Source organism: Cylas formicarius, unplaced genomic scaffold (genome assembly GCF_029955315.1).
Source record: "Cylas formicarius isolate icCylForm1 unplaced genomic scaffold, icCylForm1.1 PGA_scaffold_1__22_contigs__length_36826433, whole genome shotgun sequence".
Taxonomy (NCBI): Eukaryota; Metazoa; Arthropoda; class Insecta; order Coleoptera; family Brentidae; genus Cylas; species Cylas formicarius.
This window is the reverse complement of record NW_026844264.1, coordinates 4,479,859-4,504,431: the sequence shown is the minus strand read 5'-3', so window position 1 is coordinate 4,504,431 and position 24,573 is coordinate 4,479,859. Positions and strand designations below refer to the sequence as shown.

At 36.3% G+C, this 24,573-nt stretch overlaps 1 protein-coding gene across 1 annotated transcript in view; it reads right to left on the bottom strand.

The window, feature by feature from the left end:
• Nucleotides 1–660: 660 nt before the first annotated feature.
• LOC132696823 (plasminogen) overlaps nucleotides 661–24,573 on the bottom strand; it is a 77,928-nt gene continuing 54,015 nt past the window's right edge. Inside the window, exons 2-7 of the mRNA XM_060661876.1 lie at nucleotides 16,401–16,685; nucleotides 13,253–13,481; nucleotides 10,142–10,320; nucleotides 5,101–5,261; nucleotides 4,864–5,044; nucleotides 661–1,029 (exon numbers count right to left, since the gene is read on the bottom strand). Of these exons, the coding sequence (XP_060517859.1) occupies nucleotides 745–1,029; nucleotides 4,864–5,044; nucleotides 5,101–5,261; nucleotides 10,142–10,320; nucleotides 13,253–13,481; nucleotides 16,401–16,685 (1,320 nt within the window). The 3' untranslated portion in view covers nucleotides 661–744. The remainder of the gene's footprint in view (nucleotides 1,030–4,863; nucleotides 5,045–5,100; nucleotides 5,262–10,141; nucleotides 10,321–13,252; nucleotides 13,482–16,400; nucleotides 16,686–24,573) is intronic.

The following is a 24,573-nucleotide window of genomic DNA, read 5'->3' as shown; positions in this document are numbered from 1 at the left end:
CTTTATAGGATCCTCCAAACTAGTGCTCAATAGCTTGAATTTTAATTTCATTTTGTGTAGTTTAAAGAAGTTTTCAAATATATCTTAAAGAACAGTTCTACTCACCATCGGCTATTGTATTGTGTTTTTGCGAAACTTTTTGAATAAACTCAGTTTGATCTAACTCTACTTAGTCGATTTTAAGTCGCATTATGGAAACAAGTAGTATTAAGTAACCACAGTTTTACATAATTTTCCTGTGTAAATCGAACAAATTTGGCAACGCTGTTAAAATTTCCCGTGCTACTTTCATATATGAATAGCTAAATTGCAGGATTATCAACTACAGAATACGTCTCTTAATTAATGATTTTTTAGTGAAATTTGTCGCTATGAGTAAAGTGAAAAACTAGAATTTATAGCGAAATATTACAGTTAAAAATATTTAAACAGGGCAAGTCGTATTACGCCAGGAAATAGATCAAATAGAGCTGCCAACTTTGGATTTCGGTTAAACATTTAACGCCCTCTTTCCAAAATGTTTCTACCTTCGACTGCGTTCTACTCCGCCACTGGTTCTACGACTGACTGACAAAATAGGGTGAAAATATTTACGCAAACTTGCGTTGCCTAATTACATTGAAACAAGGAATAAATAAAATAATTTTAGTTCACAGCGGTTACGATCATTTATATATTTTTTTAAATCGATACAACACGAGGCATTTTTCGGAAAGCATTTTCGCCATTTGTAGAATCACTGCGTCACGAGTAATGGTCGATTACGTAGTGAATCCATTCGATGTAATTAAATACGGCTGTGTAAATCCCATATTTGTTTTTTTCGCCGCAACCGTCCCCGAAGCTCGTGATTCCCTGGACGCTGTACTTTTGCCTCCTGGGCTTCAAATTGGAACACATCAGGCCACCGCCGCTATCACCCGCACACGTGTCTGACTTTCCTGATCTCCATCCCGCGCATAGCATGTTGGGGCTGATCAGGAACTCCTTGTAGGACTTCTTGCAAGTCTTATGTCTCACCAGCGGTAACTAGCAAAAAGATCAATACTAAGGGTGGTCTAGGCTTTAATTATATATATGGTAATCGTCTTAGTATCACGGGAGAAAAATGAAAAGGCGGTAATTGTTTGACTGGTGTCCCATGTTGCAATGTTGCTTAGTTTATATTTTAATTATGTGCAATCTCGCTGCGCGCTACTCAGTATGCAAAGCCCTTACGCGGTAAAACTTTGGTAAATATAAACATTTGTACCAGTAATTGTGATTCCCAGTTATACTTTTTCAAATATTTCGCGCACCCTGTAGCTCGATGCCGATGAATGGTTTTCTCGAAAAAAAAATTTGGGGCACATCTGTTGCATCAGGGTTTTGTTCGGTGGTCTATGGTGTTCCTATTCTACGGTCTTGAGAGGTTAGAATGTCGTACTCTTAGACAGGTATCTCGCGCGTTTATATTTGAACCTCATAACGCTGTTTTAAAAAAAGGTTTTGTAGTGAAGTTCTCTTTTAGTATAAAAAAGCCTCCAATACGACATCGTAGGTGTAAATGACATCAACGCGTCCAGAAAAAATAGTGATGTTAACATGGACAGCTGGTAACAGCTTAATTTATCGACAAAAAAAAAATTAGCTTCGCCACAAACAATCGAAAACAATCCTGATGGTTTAAATTTAGACTGAACTCACATGCCAGTAAGTCTCATTCCTGATGTCTACTTGATGTTCTTTTGGGATTTGCGATTTTAAACTTATCGAACTATGATAAATTAATTAATAATAAATAAAACAAACGGTTAGCAAGACATAGATATTTTAAACAATAACGAAAACAACAAAAATGCCTAACTGAAACACAAAAGAGATGTGCACAATCAGAAAATGAACTTTATGCAATTTGTTTTGATGTTAAGATGTGTTTATAGTTAACAAATTTCCGTGGAAACTGACAATTAACCACTATATCAATTTTTAAGAAACCTTTATACAAGAGCGCTGTTAGAATATAACCTATGATTAGCAAGTTCAGTCAGCGAAACGAAAACAATCCGAATTGTCTAAATTGAAGATAACACGTCACATGCCAGCAAGTCTCATTCCTAACATTTACCCGATGTTCATTTTGAATTTGCGATTTTAAAAGCATCCAAATGGGATAAAATCGTTAGTAGTTTTAAAAAACATAAACGGTAAGGACGACATTAATGAGAAACCGTTTCAATGAGTAGAATAACAATTCAAATAGATATATATTATAAAAAAATAATATAAATATCATTAAAATGTTGTTTACTTAAAAAGGATAGAAAATACCTAAAAAATTTTGCAAAACATTAACCGAAACACAAACGAGATAAGCACCAGTAAAAAAGGAATTTAATTCAATTTGCTTTGGTTAGTTTTGGTTAATTACCATCAGGCAGTAATATAAGTTTTTAAGAAACTTCAGCGTATGATGTTGCATTTACAAAAATTTCATATTGAGGTTAAGTTTAAGCCAGGTAAACAATTAATTTTGGTTGATACTCTTTTAGGTGCCTATTGGTTAGTTTCTGTCTGCTAAACGAAAACAATCCTGATTGTCTAAATTATTCCTAACGCTTACTCGATATTCCTTTGGGATTTATAATTTTGAAACTCTAGCTGTGAGTAAATACTTAGTAATCTTAATGGTTAGGACGACATGAATGAGTAACCGTTTTACTAAGTAGAAATGCTCAAACTCAAACATATTTGAATCAATAAAAAATTTATTAATATTATTCAGATGTTTACTTTGCTGAAGACGGATAGCAATAAAACGTACCTAAAAATTCAATGTAACTTTTTAACCGTTGTCTAAATAATCAGTAATCCTTTCCAACGCCCGTTAAACCAACACATGAGGCATTTGTTTTTACAAAAACGATGCGTACTTATGAAATAGTTTCAGCATTGCCATGTCATCAGAGAACTTACATGCCCAACATGAAATAATTAATACTCGTGTGGATAAAATATTGCAAAAATCATATTATTAACTTAAATCTTATCGTAAAATAAAGCTCCTTCCAAATTACCGTACCGCATCCCCCGGCATCACACAGCTCTGTTTATAAGAGGTCTTTTAGTGATAATACCGTAAAGTGTCTGCCGACATAAAAAATCTGAGTAACATTACTTTAATACTGTGGGTATGCTTCTTTTTATGTATAAATAATATCTCAGGTGTAACGTTTTACCGTTACCTAGGATTACGGGTGGAGTCCACATCGACGAAGAAAGCACAGAAGCCTTATATTTCGAGTGGCAAAAGTCAAAGAAAGACAATAGAAAAGCACCTTATTATTTTTTTCCATTCGAACCTTAATAAAGCGACTGGAATACCCAAAGAACCTACACTTAAGCTTGTTGAAAGTGTCAGAATAGGCAGAACACTCCATCAGAAAATCTAGGACGGGACTCCGAAGACAATGGACAACCTAAAAACGTTATTGGCCGTTTTGGAGGGGGTGGCGTTGGGATACAGAAACCAAATAGATTATATTACGATCAATCAAAGATGGAAATCTCATACCCTGGTCCGGACTGCAACTGGGACCATCAGTTGTTAGTTACAGTTCTTCGCATTGAATTAAATTCCTAAAGGAAAAGGACTAAGACAAAACAAATGGAGATATATTCGTCTGAAAAAAAAAAAAGCAAAACTGGACTTATCGAATAACAACAGAGACAAGAATATCAACGTCTCAGTAGACTTTTACAAAGAACAGTCAACAAGATAAAACACCTATTGTCCAGAGATCTGTTAAAAAAAGAAATAGTCAGATATTTGAAGCTAAAGACATCAGCTATTAAGGATAAAAACAGCATGTTGCCAACTGACAACCAATAACACGGAGATAGAAGCCGTTAAAAAATAATAAATAGACTGTTATATATAATCAACTTAGGACCTACGTGGACAACGAAATTGCAAGAGAACAGTCCGGTTTTGTGAAGGGTAGAGGCACCTAAAATCATATTCTTAACGTTAGACAAACGGTAATTTGCTTTATAAACTACAACTAGGCTTTCATCTTTGTCAACTGGTGTAGGTTATAGAAAGTATTCAATCAAATGGGTGTTCCAGGTCACTTAATCAACTTAATCCATCCACAAAGACGTGTGAGACCACATCGCGAAGCTATAACTCCCTAGATGACTGGGAGAGTGTAATTCTCGTTGGGAGATATCTAATAAGCATCTTGCCGTATGCTGATAACACCACCATATTTGCTACAATGGATGAGGAAATGGCGTTTCTCTTAAACAGGATAGAAGAAGAGTGGAAAGTTTGGTCTAAGAATAAACAGAAACAAGACAAAACTAATGATAGCGGATAAGCCTAACGTCGTTAACTGGACTCAGTTTTACATATCTGGGGTCAAAAATAAGCAACATGGTTAGAGGAAGTTAAAGGAAGAATAGCTGTGACTAATAATGCGACTTACCAGTATATGGGAAAGCTCATATGTAATCAAAAACACTAAAATGAATCTGGTTCGAACGTTGGTCTTTCCAATGTGGAGATTGCTTAGAAATCCCTGAACCGCGACGATAACTAAATAGTCTATACTGAAAAAGTTAAGTTTAAGTAAGAATGTCATCATGATGAACGAAGAACAATGGAAAGGGGAATTGAAGCATTCCAAAGAAGTCAGTATCATCATGACTAAGGAAACGAGCAAAGAGAGAATATTTCATTATTTCACAATTTTCTCCTGTATAATCTAAATTTTTTTTAACCTTGTTTACACATTGCTTTCTGTTGTCTTTTTTTTGCCTGGTGATTATATGGAAAAGCATATTGAATTCAAATATCACCACCTCCAAATTCTGTCTCACCTTGGTCTCGTGAAGCACAGGGACCCCGTACATATCGCTGGTACGTATTTTCCCCCACCCCATGACCGAACACAGCTGACCAGCTCTGGGTCTCCGATTAGGAAGGCAGGCGATGGGCGTCCTGACGCTTCTGGGCAGTAGAAGCAGGGCAATGTCATTGTCGACGGTTTTATAATCAAACCTGAAAATAAAAGCGACTTCGGGCTAGCTCTGCTAAGCGTGCGCTACAGTTCTTACCTGGGATGTGGAAACATTTTGGACACGATCATCTCTACGTCGCTGCCGTCGTCTGAGCGAAGATCATGAGCATTCAATTTAACCCGAAGATATCGACGAATGCAATGACTTGCCGTGAGCACCCATCGGGGTGCGATCAAGGTACCACCGCAGAACACCTCCTAGTAAATAATATCTTTTACCAATGAAAAAACGCAGATCGAAAAGAAAAGTAGATCACAATGAAACAGGAAACATGGAAATATAGGTATAGAAATTTCCTACACTTAATTACTAATGGTACAATGTGTTTATTTTTCGTTGCTATTGTCGTATCTCAGTTACTGTTAGAGAGTTGGTTTTCGCAGTCTTGTGCTCGATTTTCGTGAAACAAATGATGCCGTTTTGGAACAATATTAGCTAGCTTTGTTTTTGAGATATAGCGCGCAAATCAAATTACAAACACAGATTTTAAGTGGGGCGCAAAAGAAATTTCAAACACCCTGTAACCTCCTGTATTAAAACACAATAGAAAATGGTATAGTTGGGTTATAAGTACTCCTGAATAAGAATTTCTTTAAAAAATCCCTAATAGTACTTCTTTTTCTTGTCAAATTCAAAACATCAATGGATGAAAAATATTAAGTAGGCGCAAAGAACATGAAAGAGCCTTAAGAAATAATAAAAATAAAAATAAAATAAATAAACTCATCAGCAGTTTCCGAACAGAACCACGAAACCGCACATCAAATTTTATTCGATAAAACTAAAATTCTTGCATGTAATCAATTCTTCTACCAATGAAAAATTCTAGAATCTATGGAAATCTATAAGCAACCAGACAATCTTAATTGCGACTCAGAGCATTACCTGTCACACCAATATGGGAATCAGTCATTCGAGACGGTGTTTATGGCCCTCATTTAGCTCCGCCCCCCTCAAACAATATATAAGCAGGTACAGAGTAAAATGGAAGCATGGAAAACAGGATGATTGGCGAAACGTCAGCAATTTCGATTCTTCAACATAGTACGGTAGCCAGTGGAAGTTTCTTTGAAAAAATAATACTGCACATTAGATTGCAAAATTTTTTGATTCTGAAAAAATAACACTTGGTTATCAAAAAAACTTTTCATCTGAAACAGGAACAACAGAACTCGTGCAATATCTTTTTGACATAATTGATGAGAAGACTGTTGTTGCAATTTTGCTTGACCTTTCTCAACATTTCGTTAGGCTTTGTTACAGGAACAATAGATCACTGTATAGAGTCATACATATCAGAAAGGAAGATCGCGATAAAGGTTGAGGATTTTTATTCTGATCCATTCAGTGCTGAGCTCGGAATCCCTCAGGAAATATTAGTGACGCAATAAATGGAATGGAAATTGAAATCGCTATACAAAAATTTCAGACCTACTATATATTCATACTAAATCCTAAGAAAACTATACTAGTTGATTTTAGAGGCCAACAAAGATGATATATCCGCAGAACTTAATTGTCAATTAAATATTCTGTTTCTGAACAAAATTTAATAGTCCAAATTTTACTATATTACCATGAAAATATTTCTTAAGTTCTACTCTTCTCTTAAATTAAATTCAATCCAACAAAAAAGAATAATTCGATTAATATACAACCTGAAACCACTAGAGTCCAGCAAAGATGTTCTTAACTAAAAAAAAATACTCTGACAGGTATTTATTTACTTAAACTATCAATTTATGTACATAAGAATAAAGAAAACTACAAACTAAGATTTGGAAAAATTTAATAACTATTGCTATAAAAAATTACCTTCTGATTCCGGACAAATATACTACATGTCTTCTACTGAAATCAGAGACCATCCGACAGATGGCGCAGTTTGAATAGTACACGTACACGTCTTTCAAGATTAATTAGTTTTTACAAGTAAAAATATACTAGATGCTAAATCATGTTGACCGTATCGTGACAATATTTTTGTCATAATAAATGGCCCAAAAAAAAATTACTCATGATGATGCCGTTATTCAGAATTTGCAATTAAAACGAAAGTTAAAAATAATTTCGTGATTATGTTTTTTTTTTCAAATTACTATTCGGGTGTGTTGCTTTTGAGTAACAGGGTTTCTCTTTTTTTTGGTTTTAACACAATATATGTTACTAATTAGATTGCATTTGTTGTGTTGGTTTTCTAATTATTTTCTAGCTATTTAATTTTTTTTCTACTCCCGTTTGTAAAATACCTAATGACACACCGATCTAGCGTGCCGGAAGCGACACTTTTCCACGTCAGTTTCGTTTCCCACGGATCCGAGTCATTTCGGACATATCCGGAATTTTACCGCACGAGTTTGGGAGCAATCGGATGTTTTCGGAAATATTTCCCAGGCTTTGAATTTTGAAGGTTGTCAGTTCTAACGGTCATGTCAGTGAATGTATTCGCGTTGTTTTGCGAAAATGTACCCAAACACTAACGGTCGTAGGAAAAGTATAGTATGCAACACGATCGGTAAACTTTAAGTCACTCGTTTATTCAACATTCGCTTCGCTGCGCTCCGCTCGTATCAAATAAACTCGTGAGTTAAATGCCGTTTACCGCACTTGTTGCATAATATACTATTTTTGGACATCAAATATGCAGTACCAAATTTGGTAATTTTTTGGTGTGTAATCTTGGCTTAGTATTTGATGGTTCTTTTAGATTTACCGCTCATATAAATAGTTGTTGTCGAAGAACTTATGTCAGAATAAAACATATATATAGTAATCGTCACTTTATATGTTGTTTACACAAATTGTTTAAACAGTTCTGATTAAAAAAAAACTGTTAATTCAAAACTCATGTTTTAGGCTTATTCATGGAATAAGGAAGTATCGGCCAATTTCACACAAACTCTTTGAAACAGGGTGGCTTAGCATGGAGAGGAGGAGAGAATTATATTCTGCTTACTATTTTTATAAAATTATAAACTTCAAAAGCCCTAGGTACTTATACAGACGCATTGTATTCAGAAGACAATTGCATAATTTAAATGTCAGGTTTAGGGGAAAGATCACTCCACCATTTCATAGGACGGCAATGTTTAAGCTTAGTTTTTATACTTTTTAAACGAAAATATAAAAATTATTTTTAGCAACGCATACATGCATAGTTTCTAGTTTGTTTTCTGCAACATATAGAGCTTTTTATTTATTTATTTATTTAAGTTTTTATAAATTTTTTTTTATATATTATAGGTACACTTCTTGGCCTAGGTTATGTTTATAAATTAATTAATGTCATACTGGGTTAAGTAGTTGAGGGAGATACTCCTGTGAATTTCGCATCTGAACTTCGCCATTTTTTGAACATTCGTTTACTTACTTCTCGCTATTCATTTGTAAAATTTATGTTCGAAAATAAAGACATTATTATTATTATTATTATTTAACCATAGTTTATCTATGTCGATATTTTAATATTTTTATTTATTACTTTTTGTCAGGTAACATATTCGCTCACTGAAAAAATTAAAACGTGTGAAGCTGTTGTTGCCTGTCTTTATGTATATAATTAATTCAACTATTTTCAATAAAACCTAACGAGTTAGATGTATAAGATGAAGATTGTACACTTAAATATTAGGTTATTTAAAAAATTGAAAGGAAATTCTTTTAAATTATCATTTTGACATTTTCGGATTAAGTGAGACCTGGTGGTTAAATGTCAACATTTCAAATAATGTTCTTAAAATTGATGTCTACTCTTTTGTTCGTCATGGTTGCGATGTCAAAACTCTCAGCAACTCTATTGCATCTTATCTTAGTGGCGGACAATGAAAAAATATTAGGGGCGTGAAAAATTGATGTACCTAATATTAGCTAGCATGCTCTAGTTTACTGTTCTCCCTCGGTATTACGAAAAGATTTCTCTGCAAGATCTAAGAACCATCCAAAATTTGAATTTTGTTCAGTTTGATGCTGATCTAAGATCAATTTCGTGACGTAACTAACTTGTGTCTTATGTTGAAAAATAGGGATAAACCCCTTATTAAACATAAACGTTGTAGCTGATTTTGAAAATTACATTGAAAAATGTGGTTGCCGCTGCAGTTAACTTTAAATGAAAACACACTACAAATTAAAATTACAATAAAATAAAATGTGGTGTACCCTAAGAGATTTGGATCCGTTAACTTCTGACAAGCATATTCCATCTCAGCTCAGTGATGTAGATATAATTAATTACTTTGTTAACTCTATTCCGAAGTTCGTACCAGATCGAGAAACTCAAACGTTCTATGAAAATACTGTATTACCAGATATTATACTTATAACTTGAATTATTAATAATATTAAAACTAAAACTACCTGAATATTCTAACCATTAAGCTTCTTCTACCATTTTTGCTATTATGCTTTACTCATATCATAAACTTGTGTCAAGAAAAATCGGAATTTCCCAGCGAATGTAAGAGGGTGCGAATCGTGCCACTACCCAAGATCCCTAATCCTGCCACAGTTTGGGAACTTTCGACTATTACTAAGTATTATACTAACGTTTTCAAAGGGATCTGAGAAAATAATTGAAAGACAGCTGGTTAGCTACTTAAACAATTTTGATATAATCGCCGAGAAGAAATAGCGATTGAAGCCCTTCTCAATATTACTGATGATATTTTTAAATCTTGGGATTGCAGCAACGGTTAACTGTGTTAGTTTAGTTAGAATATTTTTTATGTTTTTTGGTTGAATGTATCTGCAAGAAAGCCTATCAAAAATCATCGTGTCAATCGTGAACAGGCCGTGTTAGTCTAATCGAGTTTTATATAACATTTGTATAATTATAATTATAATTTTTAAAAATATTTAGACATATTGCTATTCTTCCTAATTCACCACTCTTAATGTGCTTAATGCCATCTCGTGAAAGCTACCTAGTCATGTACGAAGTTGCATGTTAAAAGAATTTTATGCTTGAACCCCTGTATGTATGAAATACGAGATTTGATGGCCGTAACCTACTTCCTTGTCGACGTCGTAAAAATTATCTCTCTTGCGTTCAATACGAAATAAAAATTTTATTACTTACGAAAAACTGATTGACTATGGCCACATGCCACGGCCACTTGTAACGCTGAGCTTCGGTTCCGCCGATGATTTTCAGCATCCTCGGCTTGCTGAAAGACACTCCGCACTTTTCCGGTTTCGTTCTCGGTTCCCTGGTAATGAACTGGTTTTGGCTGTATGTGTAGTGGTACCTCCTTTTGTCTACGGATCAAGTAAATCGCTTTGAACCAATTTTGGGTAATAAAAAAAACATTGAAATACTACTGGACATTTTTCTAAAAGAAATAAAACCAAATTTTTGTAACACTATAAAGAAAATCTGAAAATCTGGCCCGTTATAGAGAATTTGAAGCTTTACTAACAGTCCATTGCCAGAAAAAAGCATATGTAGGGTGGTTCAAAAGAAATGTCAAAAATTGTTTAAAATAAAGGATAGTTTCTTACATAAACGTTAGGTCAAAAGCTCAGGGAGATTAGTGATATATTGTATTACCAACATGGCTTAAAATTGATGCTTTCAATTTTTCAACTTCCACAGGCTACTTTACAAAACTGCTGCGTCGGTTTTTGCTGAGTTGCTAACTTTTCGCCAATAATCCTGTCGGCTTTTTCAGAGCTTGACTGAAACTGGCTCGCATTTTACTCTGTACCTGCTTATATATTGTTTGAGGGGGCGGAGCTAATTGAGGGACATAAACACCGTCTCGAATGACTGATTCCCATATTGGTGACAGGTAAAGACCTGAATCGCGGTTAAGATTGTTAGGTTGTTTATAGATTTCTATAGACTCTCGGATTTTTCGTTGATAGGAGAATTGGTTACATGCAAGAATTTTAGTTTTATCGAATAAAATTCCGCAACTGCTGATGAGTTTATTTGTCTTAGTCTTAAGGCTCTTTCATGTTCTTTGAGCCTAATTGATACTTTTCATCCTATCTCTCCATGTATTTGCCGCAAATGGAATTTTGTCTTTGACGGATCGAAGAAGATGTGAGATTTTTGGACAAGTGGTAAATTTGGTTTAGACGTTATATTTCTTTAGAACTTTTGATACATGGTCAGTGATGTTTTGAATGTAAGGTAGGACCACAGTCGCAAGGGTAGGATTGCTTTCGGCCTGATTGCTATTGGAAGGATGTGCTGAAGTATATTTTGTGATGGAACGCTTAATATATTTAATGTGGAAATTATTAACGAGAACAGCAGAGGTAAAGTGTTTTAATTCTGAGTGCAGTGACTCGCGCTGAGATAGTTTTACGGCTCTGTAAAAAAGAGAGTTGATAACCAATGATTTTTGGGCCGGATGGTGATGTGACCATGCATTAAGGTATCGGTCTGTGTGCGTAGGTTTTCTGTGAACACAATGTTATGTTTGATTTTCTATTGATAAGAATACCTAAAAATGGGAAGTAATTATTAGTTTCCAACTCAATGGTAAAACGTATTTTGATTTTAGATCAAAGGTGTCGACAGCTTTTTTCTCGTAGGTTTCCATAAATACATTCGTGATGACTGGTGATAGAGGAAAACCCACAGCTGTTCCCTATGTTTGTTCAAAAATTTGACCGTTATAAGAAAAATATTTTCCGGGCAAGCATTTTTCAATTAAGGTGAGAAGGTTTGGGTCCAGATTCTCGAATTTTAATATATCTGAAATGATGTTGAGAGTTTCAGGAATAGGAACTTTGATAAAGAGGGATTCTACATCGAAACGAACAAGAATAACTTGTGTATCTAATGTAATGCTTTTTAATTGTTCATTGAACTGAAAGGGGTTAAGTACGAAACTATCAATTTTCCCAGTTAAGGATTTTAATAAGGAAGTTAGATATTTTGCTAGAGAATATGTTGGAGAACCAATGATGCTGATACTAGGATCTTTGGAAGTCCGTAGAGACGAGGAATTTTAGAGTCTTGAGGTGTGACAGATTTTTTCAGTCTAATAGAGAAGAAGCCTTAATAATAATTTTAAGGTTGCGTTCCATAGATGACGTAGGATCTTTTTTAAGTTGACGATATGGTCCGTCTGTAAGAATATCTTGAATTTTTTCTGATATTCATTTGTATTTATAACCACCGCAGCATTTCCTTTATGTGCTTTTAGGATTACGATGTCAGGATTAGATTTTAGAGATTTTAGGGCAATGCGTTCAGGCTCTGCATTATTAGATTTAGGAGGTTTTGACTTTTTTAAAGGATTTTTGCGGTTTCAAATCGAATTTCATTAGCTGTATTTTGCTAGTGAATATTTTGGAGACCAATAGTGCTGACAATAGGTCGGTTTTTGAATCTTAGGGAATCCGTGGAGACGATGAATATTAGAGCCATGATGGGTGACAGACTTTGTCACGGAGAAGAAGCTTTAATAACAGATTTAGGGTTGCGTTGCGCAATATTGGATTTAGGAGGATCGGGTTTTTTAAGGATTTTTGCGGTTTTAAATCAAATTTCATTAGCAGTTTGAGATGGCAGTTTGCTTAGGATAGACTCGACATTTGAAATGATTTCCTATCTCGGGAGTCGCGGTTAATATTGTTTGGTTGCTTACAGATTTTTATAGATTCTCAGATTTTTCGTTGGTAGAACTGCTAATGAGTTTATTTGTCGTAGTCTAAACTTTAACTCATCTAATCTAAACTCATCAACACGTAATCAATTCTTCTACCAACGAAAAATCTGAGAATCTATAGAAATCTATAATCAACCGAACAATCTAAACCGCGACTCAGGTGCTTACCTTTCACCAATATTATCAGTTGTCCGAGACAATGTTCATACCCCTTCTTTAGCTCCGGCCCCTCAAGGAATATATAAGCAGGTACAGAGTAGAATGCGAACCAGTTTCCGTTAAGCTGTGAGGATGATTGGCGACACATCAGCAAGTTCCATTCATCAACAACCGACTAAGGAGGAATCCAGAACATTTGTATTAGAGTAGCCTGTGGAAGTTTCTTCGAAAGATTAAGTATGCAGAACTCTTGTATGTAAAATTATTTTCTAAGCGTTAAGACATCAATATATCAAGTTGCTAGGTCTGTCACCAGCTTCATCGCATTGCTTCAAACCAGGAACCCTTAAAAAGCGATTTTCGCCCCGCCCTCTGCAAATAAGTAGCCTTGTCTTACCTCTTACCTAAAGGGTTTTTCATTAGCTTAGCTTCCATCAAGTTGAGCACGTACAACTCGCATTTGGTCTTCTCGTGGTAACAATAGGCCGTCTCCTTCTGCACATCTTTCCTGCACCTGCCAGGTTTCCTGCATCTCCTCGTTCTCGAGGTCCGACACTGCGGCGAACACGCGGACCACTTCGTCCATCTGCTCCATACGTCGGAAGGAGCTTGCTTGGTCAAATAACTTCTGCTCTGAATGGAATTTTTCGAGATTTTAATGAAACTTAATTGCTAAATAGCAATTAATAATAAAAAGTAAAGTTTAGTAACAGCGAGAACACGCGATTGAACAAGTGATTTGACGCAGCGATCTGAAACTTGCATGGAGAAAAGGTAAACGTTAAGAACTATTTCTTTATAATTAAATCCCTTCTTCAGAAATCCTATTTCATCTGCACGACAGACCTACATGTATAACAAAGAAACAAAAAAAAAATAAAACTTTTTTATTCATAGATACACACATTGCAACTCTTACATAGCAAATTGGAAAACAAAATCTAAAAAACTAAAATTTTACAGTGACAAAATATTATTCGCGTTTAGAAAAAAAAACAATATAATTAATAATCCAACAATACCATTATACCATTATACCGTTGATAAATAAATGTTTTTCAAAACTTCCCCATAGAAGATAGTGCCTTTTACAGAAGTTTTTTATTCAAATCCAGTTATGAATATTCTCCTTGCATTTTAAAACTTGTGTTATTTTCAACCGGAAACTTTTTTCATTCTGCCTTAAATTGATTTATTAAAGCCACTAAATCTGTCAAAGAAAACTCCAATTTCGCGAATGCTATACGTACCAAAGAAAAACGTACGTTAGGGTGTTTAAACTTTAAATGGCTAAGCAAATCTCTTATGGATTCTTGACCATGAGGACAAATAACATAACATCAACCCATAGCTCTCCATGAAAGAAAAATATATTCCAGACAATCATTCCAATCAAGATGAGAAGGTTTGGTTCCAGATTCTCAGTTTTTAATATATCTGAAATAATGTTGAGAGTTTCAGGAATAGGGAATCTAGTAACGTAGGATTCTACGTCGATACTAACCAGAATAAATGAGATATTTTTTTATTTGTTCAATGAAATGAATGACATCTATCAGTTTTCCCCGCAAAGGGTTTTATATATGTTTTGTTAGAGAATATTTTGGAGATAAATAGTGCTGAAAATTGGTCCATTTGTGAATCTGAGTAAATCTGTAGAGACGATGAATTTTAGAGTCATCAGGGGTAACAGACTTTTTCACGGATTCTGATAGAGAAGAAGCCTCGAGGGTTGCGTTCCACGTCGAGATTAGATTTTAGAGATTTTAGAACAATGTGTTCAGGCATTGGAATATTAGATTTAGGAGGTTTGAGTTTTTTAAGTAGTTTTTACGACAGTGTTTGGTAGTTGAGAAGAGTAACCATCAAACTCACTGGCGTGGACGTTAGTTTTTCAAATTTTGATTCTGGGTAGAAGATAAACGAAGATTTTTAGCTTTGCGATGAATCATATTTGAAAGGGTATCGAATTTGGGTAGATGATTGGTAGATGATTGGCCACCTAATGTTGCACTACATATTGGAAAAGTTAAGTAAATATTGAAAAGTATTAAAAATATTTATATGACTTACTTAATAAAAGTTATAGGTTTTTGCAAGATCTTCCAGAAAAAAAAAATTCATGGTGTGCTCCATAAGAAAATAGATATTTTTCAATTTAATATCATCTAAATATATTTATAGGAAAAGCTATTCGGTTTAGGTATGAATTATTATTAATAGAAAAAGTTGAAGGATTGTAAAACAAATTCATTTAAAAATCAGGTATTATTGGATTTTAGAAAAAATGAACTCATACATCTATCACATTTTCAAATTCTAGGTTAAATTTCACGCATGCAGAATTCATTTACCGTACAATGTGAGCAAAAAAAAAAATAAAAAATATGTCAAAGAAATTATTTTATTAGGTGTTGAAAATGCCCTACTATCAACTTCTTAACAATTTGCTAATCGTTTTAAAAACCCTCCCGAAACATTATTAACGATATATTCATTAGTTTGCCTTATTTGTAGTCAATTCTGTATATCCTCCCGTTCTATTGATCCCTTTCTATCAATCTACGTCCAGGAAATACCGTATTTAAATATTCACGCACTTGTCGAGAAAAATAGGGCGGAGCGAGAGTAGTAACTAAGCCATTTTGAAGCAATTGTAAATAACATTTTGATGGAAGAAATAAGGTCCAATAATTTTGTTATTCAAAATCCCTGCCCAAACATTTATTTTTCGTGGATTTTCTCTCATCCGTCGTTGATTATTTGTACTTCAATACATAAAAATTTGTTTATTTACACTAAACAAGACGTTGCTTCATTACTAAACAGTATCTAACGATGAAAAAATAGATTTAGGTTGCATGTTTCCATTATAGTTCCACGAAACTGTAATCTGCGGTGGAGACCATCTTCGTTCAGCTCCTGATGATAATGCTTTTCTTCTTTTATTACACACAAAGCACAAAGCTGTTCGTTGGCTAACATCAGTATTTGAAACTACTTCGAAAGATACGCGATGGGAATTGTCTTCAACTTCTAATAAAATATTTAATCTTGTCTTCCCATTAGTTTTTGGTTAGACGAACTTTCCCATGCCCTGTTTCTTTCAATTTTCTCTCAGTTTTCGTAAATGTGGATTTTGTAATGGGTCTTTTGGATATTTTGCGTTAAACAACTTCTTCAAACTTCTTCTTCTCGTTTCATCTACATATCCAATAAAAATTGAAATTTTCATTGTCTGGGTCTGGGACATACAATTAAATTTCTGTTTTTTAATCTATTGCTCATAAAAAATAAGAGAGAGGACATTCGAAAATGCATTTAACAAAACTAGTGTCCCATTTAAAAAAGGAACTTAGTAGACATTTGCTTGTTGACCCACTTTGTATATTTTCTGTTTGCTGCAATAAATTATGATGTGTGGGAGAAGTTTTCTTGAAATCCAATTATTAAAAAAATCGCATCATATTACTAAGATTAATTCTAAATATTTCAGCGGTTGAGACACTGGAGTTGATAGTACTAGACAACCCGAACGTATTTAAAACTTACCGTGTTCAAATGAACGACGTGGAATTCAATTTTCTTGCGCACTTTTCTCTTGCACCGTTTCTTGTGGCACTGGCGTTCCTCAAACAGCCTCGAATTGTGACAGCTGGGATTCACGCAATTCTTGATTCTACGCTGCAGACAGTCGTGACATCTGCTCCACTTACTCCAATCGCTGTACATAACGGAGGTGTTTTGCGTAGCCGTTCTCGAATCAACTAACCGCGTACCCGTAAGTTTCTCTTCTTCGAAGGTTGCGTTAAGAATTGCCCCAATTTTTTTGCTGTCCTGAAACCACGAATCATGTTTTACTAAATGAATCAAGGTTGATGCTATAGCGCAACTAATACGAGAAGGGAAGAATAAGAAGAAACAAGACATATATATATATATATATATATATATATATATATATATATATATATATATATATATATATATATATATATATATATATATATATATATATATATATAGTGTTCGAAGTGTTTTCGGAGCGCGAGCATTGAAGATGCCAAGTGAGATTTTGGCGAAACGTCTGCAGGATTCCAGTCGGATGCAGGATTTGCAGGATTCCAGTCGGATGCAGGATTCCAGTCGGAGTTCAACGAGCGAACGGATGATATCCCGGAATATAGTGTCATATATATATATATATATATATATATATATATATATATATATATATATATATATATATATATATATATATATATATATTCTCACGTATTGATTCACGGATGGAAAAATGTGATGACACTATATTCCGGGATATCATCCGTTCGCTCGTTGAACTCCGACTGGAATCCTGCATCCGACTGGAATCCTGCAAATCTTGCATCCGACTGGAATCCTGCAGACGTTTCGCCAAAATCTCACTTGGCATCTTCAATGCTCGCGCTCCGAAAACACTTCGAACACTCGTGTTCGAAGTGTTTTCGGAGCGCGAGCATTGAAGATGCCAAGTGAGATTTTGGCGAAACGTCTGCAGGATTCCAGTCGGATGCAAGATTTGCAGGATTCCAGTCGGATGCAGGATTCCAGTCGGAGTTCAACGAGCGAACGGATGATATCCCGGAATATAGTGTCATCATATATATATATATATATATATATATATATATATATATATATATATATATATATATATATATATAGTATTCGAAGTGTTTTCGGAGCGCGAGCATTGAAGATGCCAAGTGAGATTTTGGCGAAACGTCTGCAGGATTCCAGTCGGATGCAAGATTTGCAGGATTCCAGTCGGATGCAGGATTCCAGTCGGAGTTCAACGAGCGAACGGATGATATCCCGGAATATAGTGTCATCACATTTTTCCATCCGTGAATCAATACGTGAGAATATATATATATATATATATATATATATATATATATATATATATATATATATATATATATATATATATGTATATATATATATATATATATATATATATATATATATATATATATATATATATATATATATATATATATATATATATATATATATATATATATATATATATATATATATATATATATGTGTGTGTGTGTTAAAAAATATTCCGGGATATCATCCGTTCGCTTGTTGAACTCCCACTGGAATCCTGCAGACGTTTGGCAACACTTCGAGTGTGTTCGGACCGCGAGCATTGAAGATGCCAAGTGAGATTTATTTATTTATTTATTTATTACAAAGGTGCCCTAACATGAAGAACTAACTTCACAATTTACAAGGACACACTAACAATTATACCATTATTTAATTAACAAAGTAAAACTTATAAGCAAGTACCTACCTATATCTACGATAAGCAGAAGATAAAAAAAATAAATAATAATAATAACAATCAAACTTACCAAACTAAACCAAAACTAACACTGTATATTAAGTGCGTGAATTACAAAAAACAAATGTAAAAAAATAAGGAAAACAAATCAAAAATTAAAATAAATTTATAGAAAAACCCTAATTGCTTGATTTCAAAACGAATTAAGTGATAACGCAAAGATGTCAATGTGCGAAAAATAATTATTGTAATGTCTATGTAAAAGAGATATTGGGGAATTGTTACCTAAGTTTGTATTAAATCTAGGCACGTAAAATAATGAAGGAGTTCTTGTTATAACGACTCTGGCATTGAAGGAGAGTTTTTCCAACAGTAAAGGACAGTCAATCCTACTATTAATAATATTATGCAAAAATATAGCACTGGAGATAACTCTTCTAACAGATAACTTCAGTATATGGTAGAAATTAAGACTAGCTTCATACGAATGAGTTAGTAAGTTACGGTTAAATCTAAAATTTAAATGGAAAACAAACTTTTTTTGTATTCTCTCGATTCTGTCTATATATTTATGATACTGAGGACTCCATATCACACCGCCATAGTCAAGGTGAGATCGAATGTAGGAATTGTATAGAATAATAAGCGATTTGTGATCCTGAAATTCCTTGCTAACTCTTAATATAAAACCTAAATTTTTATAAGCTTTTTTTACTATATTCTCAATGTGGATATCAAAACTTAATTTTACATCTATAGTTATTCCAAGATCCCTAATCTGCTCTACTTTTTTTATTTTTACACCATTGAACGTGTAGTCAAAGTTTATATCATTTATCCGCCTGCTGAACTTAAGACAGTAACATTTATCAATATTTAAAAATAGGCGATTTTTTACACAGTATTCACAAAAACGATCAAGATCTTTTTGAAACTTATGACAGTCGTTAAGGAATTCCAGATGTGATGCGGGTCGTTTGGGATTTTGCAGAATTCAATTCTACAAACTGAGTCCGAGGACTGATGTAGGATTGAAGAATTTTATAAAGAAAACCGTGTACACAGAAATTTTTTAATTTGATCAACATTGTTGGGTGGTGAACCTTATCAAAAGCTTTTGAGAAGTCGGTGTACACGGCATCTATCTGCACCCTATTATCTAACGCCTCAGAAACATCCTGGACATGTAGTGAGAGATTGGTAGCAACCGACCTACCCCTAAAAAAACCATGTTGTGTATCTCCAAGAGCATGTTTTAATTTGAAAAATAACTCATTGGTATTATAGCTTCCAGCATTTTCCCTGGAACGGAAAGAATAGATATAGGTCGGTAGTTTGTGACGTCAACCTTGCTGCCACTCTTGTGCACAGGTATTATTTTGGCACACTTCCAAATAGTTGGAAACTGCCCTTCAGATAAACTTTTATTGTAAATAATAAAAAGTGGCTGCACTAAAGATTCAGCACATGGTTTGAATAATATCGGGGGTAGGTTATCAGGTCCAGGGCCTTTATTTATATCAAGCTTACTTAGCTGGATCCTGATTTGGTCCTCGGATATGAAATTTAAAACAACAGTGTCACATGGCGGTTCTAACAACGGAATTCTCGAAGGAGTTGAGATCTTGGCGAAACGTCTGCAGGATTCCAGTCGGAGTTCAACAAACGAACGGATGATATCCCGAAATATATTGTCATCACATTTTTCCATCCCTGAATCAATACGTGAATTTACATATAATCTGGCCTGTAAAACCTATAAACTTATAAAAAGTTTCAAGTATTTTCTATTTAGTGTCAAGTTTTTCACAGTCTTTCCCAAAGTGCTCTACCACGTTATGGTGGGTCCTCCTCTTTTCCTTTTTCCCTGCATTTTAATCCCTATAAATGGCCCACCAGCCAAGTTGTTTCTTTTCTATGAATTATTTTATTTTTTGTCCCTTCTGGTTACTCTTGTCACTCTGCTCGAGTTTTCACCTCTGCTGTTCCAGTGTTGATAATACCCAAATCGATTTGTAAAATCGATTTTAGATTCCTTAGAAATTTCCTTTTTGTTTACTCAGGGCATAGTATACCTTATTTGCCTTTTCTATTTTATTAAATTCTGTATGATGTCCTTTTGTTTCTCCGAACATACTGGCAGCTACTAACTGGTTCTGTTACTTTCCCACCTAATGTAATTTCTAATTTCTCTTTTTCGTTTGATAGTGCCAAAACATTGGTGCGTTTTCATTTTGTTTTGTTTCAGTATCTAGTCCCAATCATGTCGGTATCCAACGTAAAGGGCTTTTGATCGCTGTTTTGCCATTTTAATTAGATCGTCCTTATAAGTTATGAATAGTACAGGCCTTTGATTTCATGTTCTTACTTGTTATAATTTTTTTTGTTTCGTTGTATAAACAGAAATAATTTCTTATTAGTTTATTGTCAACCTTGTAGGCTTTTCCCGATTTTTATCCGCGAAACTTTATCAAACAGTTTTTCATATCTAAGAAGGTATACCGGTTCAGACTTTACCAACTTTCTTAAAACTATTTCTTTGATCTGGGTGCCTTTTCGCAATGTGCTTTGCATTTCTATTAGAGTTGGTTCTATTTTTGATCGTAGTCTTTTTTCAACTATTTTCTCAAACAGCTTCAATGATGTATATAGCGGTGACATTCCTCTATAATTATTGCAGTTGTTATCTACGTTTTTTTGCAGTGGTAGAATCAAACCCATTTTCATATTGAAAAATTTTAACAATAATGAGATCTGTTTAATATGGAGGTGACAGATGATGAATACAATACAATACAAAAAAGTGATTTTTCCCCTTCTGGCGACGAAGTTCAAAAAGCAATAGAAAACTGCTGAACTTTTCAAGCAGATCTGGAGCATAGAGACCATACCAGAAGAATGGAAGGTGGCTGTAATAATACCAATTCATAAGAAAAGCCCAAAAAAGGTGCGATAAAACTATTGAAGCATCTCACTGTTGCTTGCGACATCGAAGTACTCTCTAACATCTTACTGAATAGATGGATTCTATTTGCGGAAAGGTGCATTGGGGAATATTATTGTGGTTTTCGAAGGGATAGGGTCATAACAGATCAGATTTTCATTTCGAGGCAAATTTTGGAAAAACAATGAGAACACGCCCAACCCAAAAGCCTTTGGACCATTATAATCATAACGTCACGCGCTCTCACCATTACTTTTTAAAGTAGGTTTAGAATATGCGGTAAGGGTGCTTGATGATTTAGATGAAAGTATAGAACTGGGCAAAATATTCAAGGTTTAACATAAGCGAGCTATTTGAACTTGACGCCAATTAGATGCATTAAAGGGGAGTTTCTTAAGTGTCCTGAAGCAGAGTGGTCAGCGGTTTTAAAAATTTTATTTAATGTTAGAACTTCAAATAAAATATAATGCTTGAGTGGTTCTTAGGTATAGGTTGTTCAATAATACTTACATTATTTGTTGTAAAATTTAAATTTATAGCCCTTAATGGCAATTAAGAAGTTATTACCACCTGATTACTAAATAAAATATTGTATTTGATATGGACAGGATGTTGCCGAAACAGCTGTCACAACCCAATAAATAAGTGTGAAAATCTTATTATTTGTTCTAATTTAATTGTGTTGAATGGATTTTCACATTATTTTAATTTAATTTTTATTAATCCAATGTTCTGATCACACTGTGGATGTTTATTAATAATATATACATAAAATAATTGTGTAAAATAATTATTATATATAAAAATCTTTACATTCTGCAACGTTAAATAAGTAGATATGAATATTTTGACTTTGACTTTGATTTTGAGTTTATAACGTAACAGTCAGAGTTTATTCAATTATTAGTATATTTTTTAACATTAAATTATTATTATGTGAAAGATGACTTAAAATCTCATTTAGATTATGTTAAAGGTTAACTATGATATGAACTCTGATATAAACTTGAATTATAAATATATTTTCGATCATTAAAAGCATTTATTTTATTTCTTTTTCAATCATTTCCATTATTACCAATTTATATTGATCATCGGCTTCGGTTAAAAATGTAACTTTTTTCTTCTTTACAATTAAATTCATGGTTTGTTAAATTTTCGTGTTTATCTAAAGCAGTTGATGCATTCTGAGTATGATTTTCTAATAGGCTTCCTCTGTGGTTGAGCAATCCATGAGGCGCGTCCCCCGGGTGGCGGATGGGGGAGCCCAGGCCCTCACGGGCCTGGGTGGCTGGGAATAAGGAGGCTTGAGGAGGTAAAAATCCAATAGGGCTGACAAATAACCAGTCGTGGACCAGCTCACCCTGCCCAGCTGTCGTGTCGTGGCTAAGGGCCTGCACAGGGTATAACGGTGCCAACTGGCTTGTAGTCGGTTGATAAACCAGGCGTCGGGGCCGGCTCGACGAGTGGGCACGCGACGCGGGGGGTCTGAGCTTCACCACTTGGACCAAGAGGAGTAAACCTCAATAAAAATCCTAAATCCTACGGTGGGGGGTCGGGCCTAGGGGATGCATGGCTGAATAGAAGATCAGTCTCTACCGATCCCAACCCCGAGGCACCGGGCGCACCTCGGGGAAGGAAGCCTTACCTCTGCATGCGGGGCTCTGCAGAGGTGGACCGTTATGTTTCCCTAGCTACTCGTGGGACCTTTATGGAACCAAAAATGAAATGCGAAGTAATGAAGAAGGAGGAGGGGACCCAGAGGGGCTCCAGCAAGCAGGGGCGTCCTCAGGAAGGCCCCCTCCAAGGGCGATCCGAACAGGATCCCCAGGTCGCCAGCGGGGTGGAGGGCTCGGTACAAACCGGGAACACCACCTCGATGACACACCGCCCCAGACATAGGAGTGGGGCGGAAAAAAGGAGGGCGAAGAAGAAGAGACTCGCGGTGACGGTTTCGGAACCGCAGACGGGCTCTCTTCCGGCGCCCAGGAATCCTGCCACGCCGTCAACGGAGGGCTCCATAGGGGGCACACCGGAAACGGCAGGCGGGAAGCGGAAAAGAAAAATGGGAGAGACCACCCAGGTTGGGGCACCTGCCGGGGTCGGCGGCCGACACGTGGCCCGGCGAAAGCTAGGCCCGGGAAAGGCGGGCCGTCCCGGGGGGGCTCTGAGAGGGGGGCTCGGTCCTATGCACAAGCGGCGGCGGGGGGGGCCTGAACTGGTGGTGGGCCTCAGAGGACAGGAAACTGACCTGTCTTCCGAGGACCTGCTGCAGTTCATAGGGTCTCTTAACCTCCGCATAAGTATGTATATCATGCAGGGGGGGCAATACACCCCTCCCCGGATACGCTCGGTTAGGCTGTGGAGGAGCCACATCCTGATCGAGATGATGGATGAAGAAACCAGGGAGTGGGTTCGCAGGGAGCACTAGTCCGCTGCCTGGCAGCTCAGAATGGTCTAGATTGCCGTGCCTGGAGGGTCTGGCAGAGGACGGAGGATGTAAGGGGCACAAGGTTGGTGGTGGGCGTGGACGAGAAATCGGCAAGCGCCATCACGGCTAAGGGCTCACTTCTCTTCTGCCTGGCGATACAGGTAAAAGTGAACCTGGCGGCGCCGAGGCCGCAGGGGGATGAGGTGGCCGCGGGGGGCTCACGCGAGGAGGACTCGTCCATGGAGGTTGGCGGGCCTGTCGGACAGGCGGCGCCCACGGCTTCTGTGGAGGAGACCTCCGGAGGGCCCTCCGAGGAAGCGAGAACCGAGGAGGTATCTCAGATGGAAGTTGACCGGGGAATCCCATCAGGGTCCACCAGTCAGGAAGCGGAAGCGGAGGGAGGTGCTACCTCGGGCTCGGATTCGGGCTGAGGCTAGCATCGTGACCCGCAGGTGGTATTCCCGCAATAACATCTTCACGGGGATATTACAGATTAACCTGCAACACAGCAGGGCTGCAACGGCCTACTTATGCAGGAAAATTTCGGAGGGCGGTACATCTATTGTACTGATCCAAGAGCCCTGGATTGTAAAATCAAGGGTTAGGGGCTTATCTCTGGGAGGATCGATGCTGCATAGTGTCGACTCCTTAGAGGGCGGTCCGAGGGCCTGTATTCTAACCATGGGGCTGGAGGCCTTTTTCCTAAGGGATAAGGCGTCCAGGGACCTGGTTCCAATTCTGGTCAGATCCCCCACTCGGGATGGCGTGAGGGAGGTAGTGGTCGCCTCTGCGTACTTTCCAGGCGACCGCAGCTGTCCTCCGCAGGAGATCAGTGACTTGGTCTCCTACTGCGAGGAGGCGAATCTTCCTCTTTTGATTGGCTGCGACAGCAATGCTCACCACGTTTTGTGGGGCAGCGCGGCAACGAATAGAAGGGGGGGAGACCTCGTGGAGTTCATGGCCTCTGCAGGGCTGCAGGTGGCCAACAGAGGGGTAGAACCCACGTTTT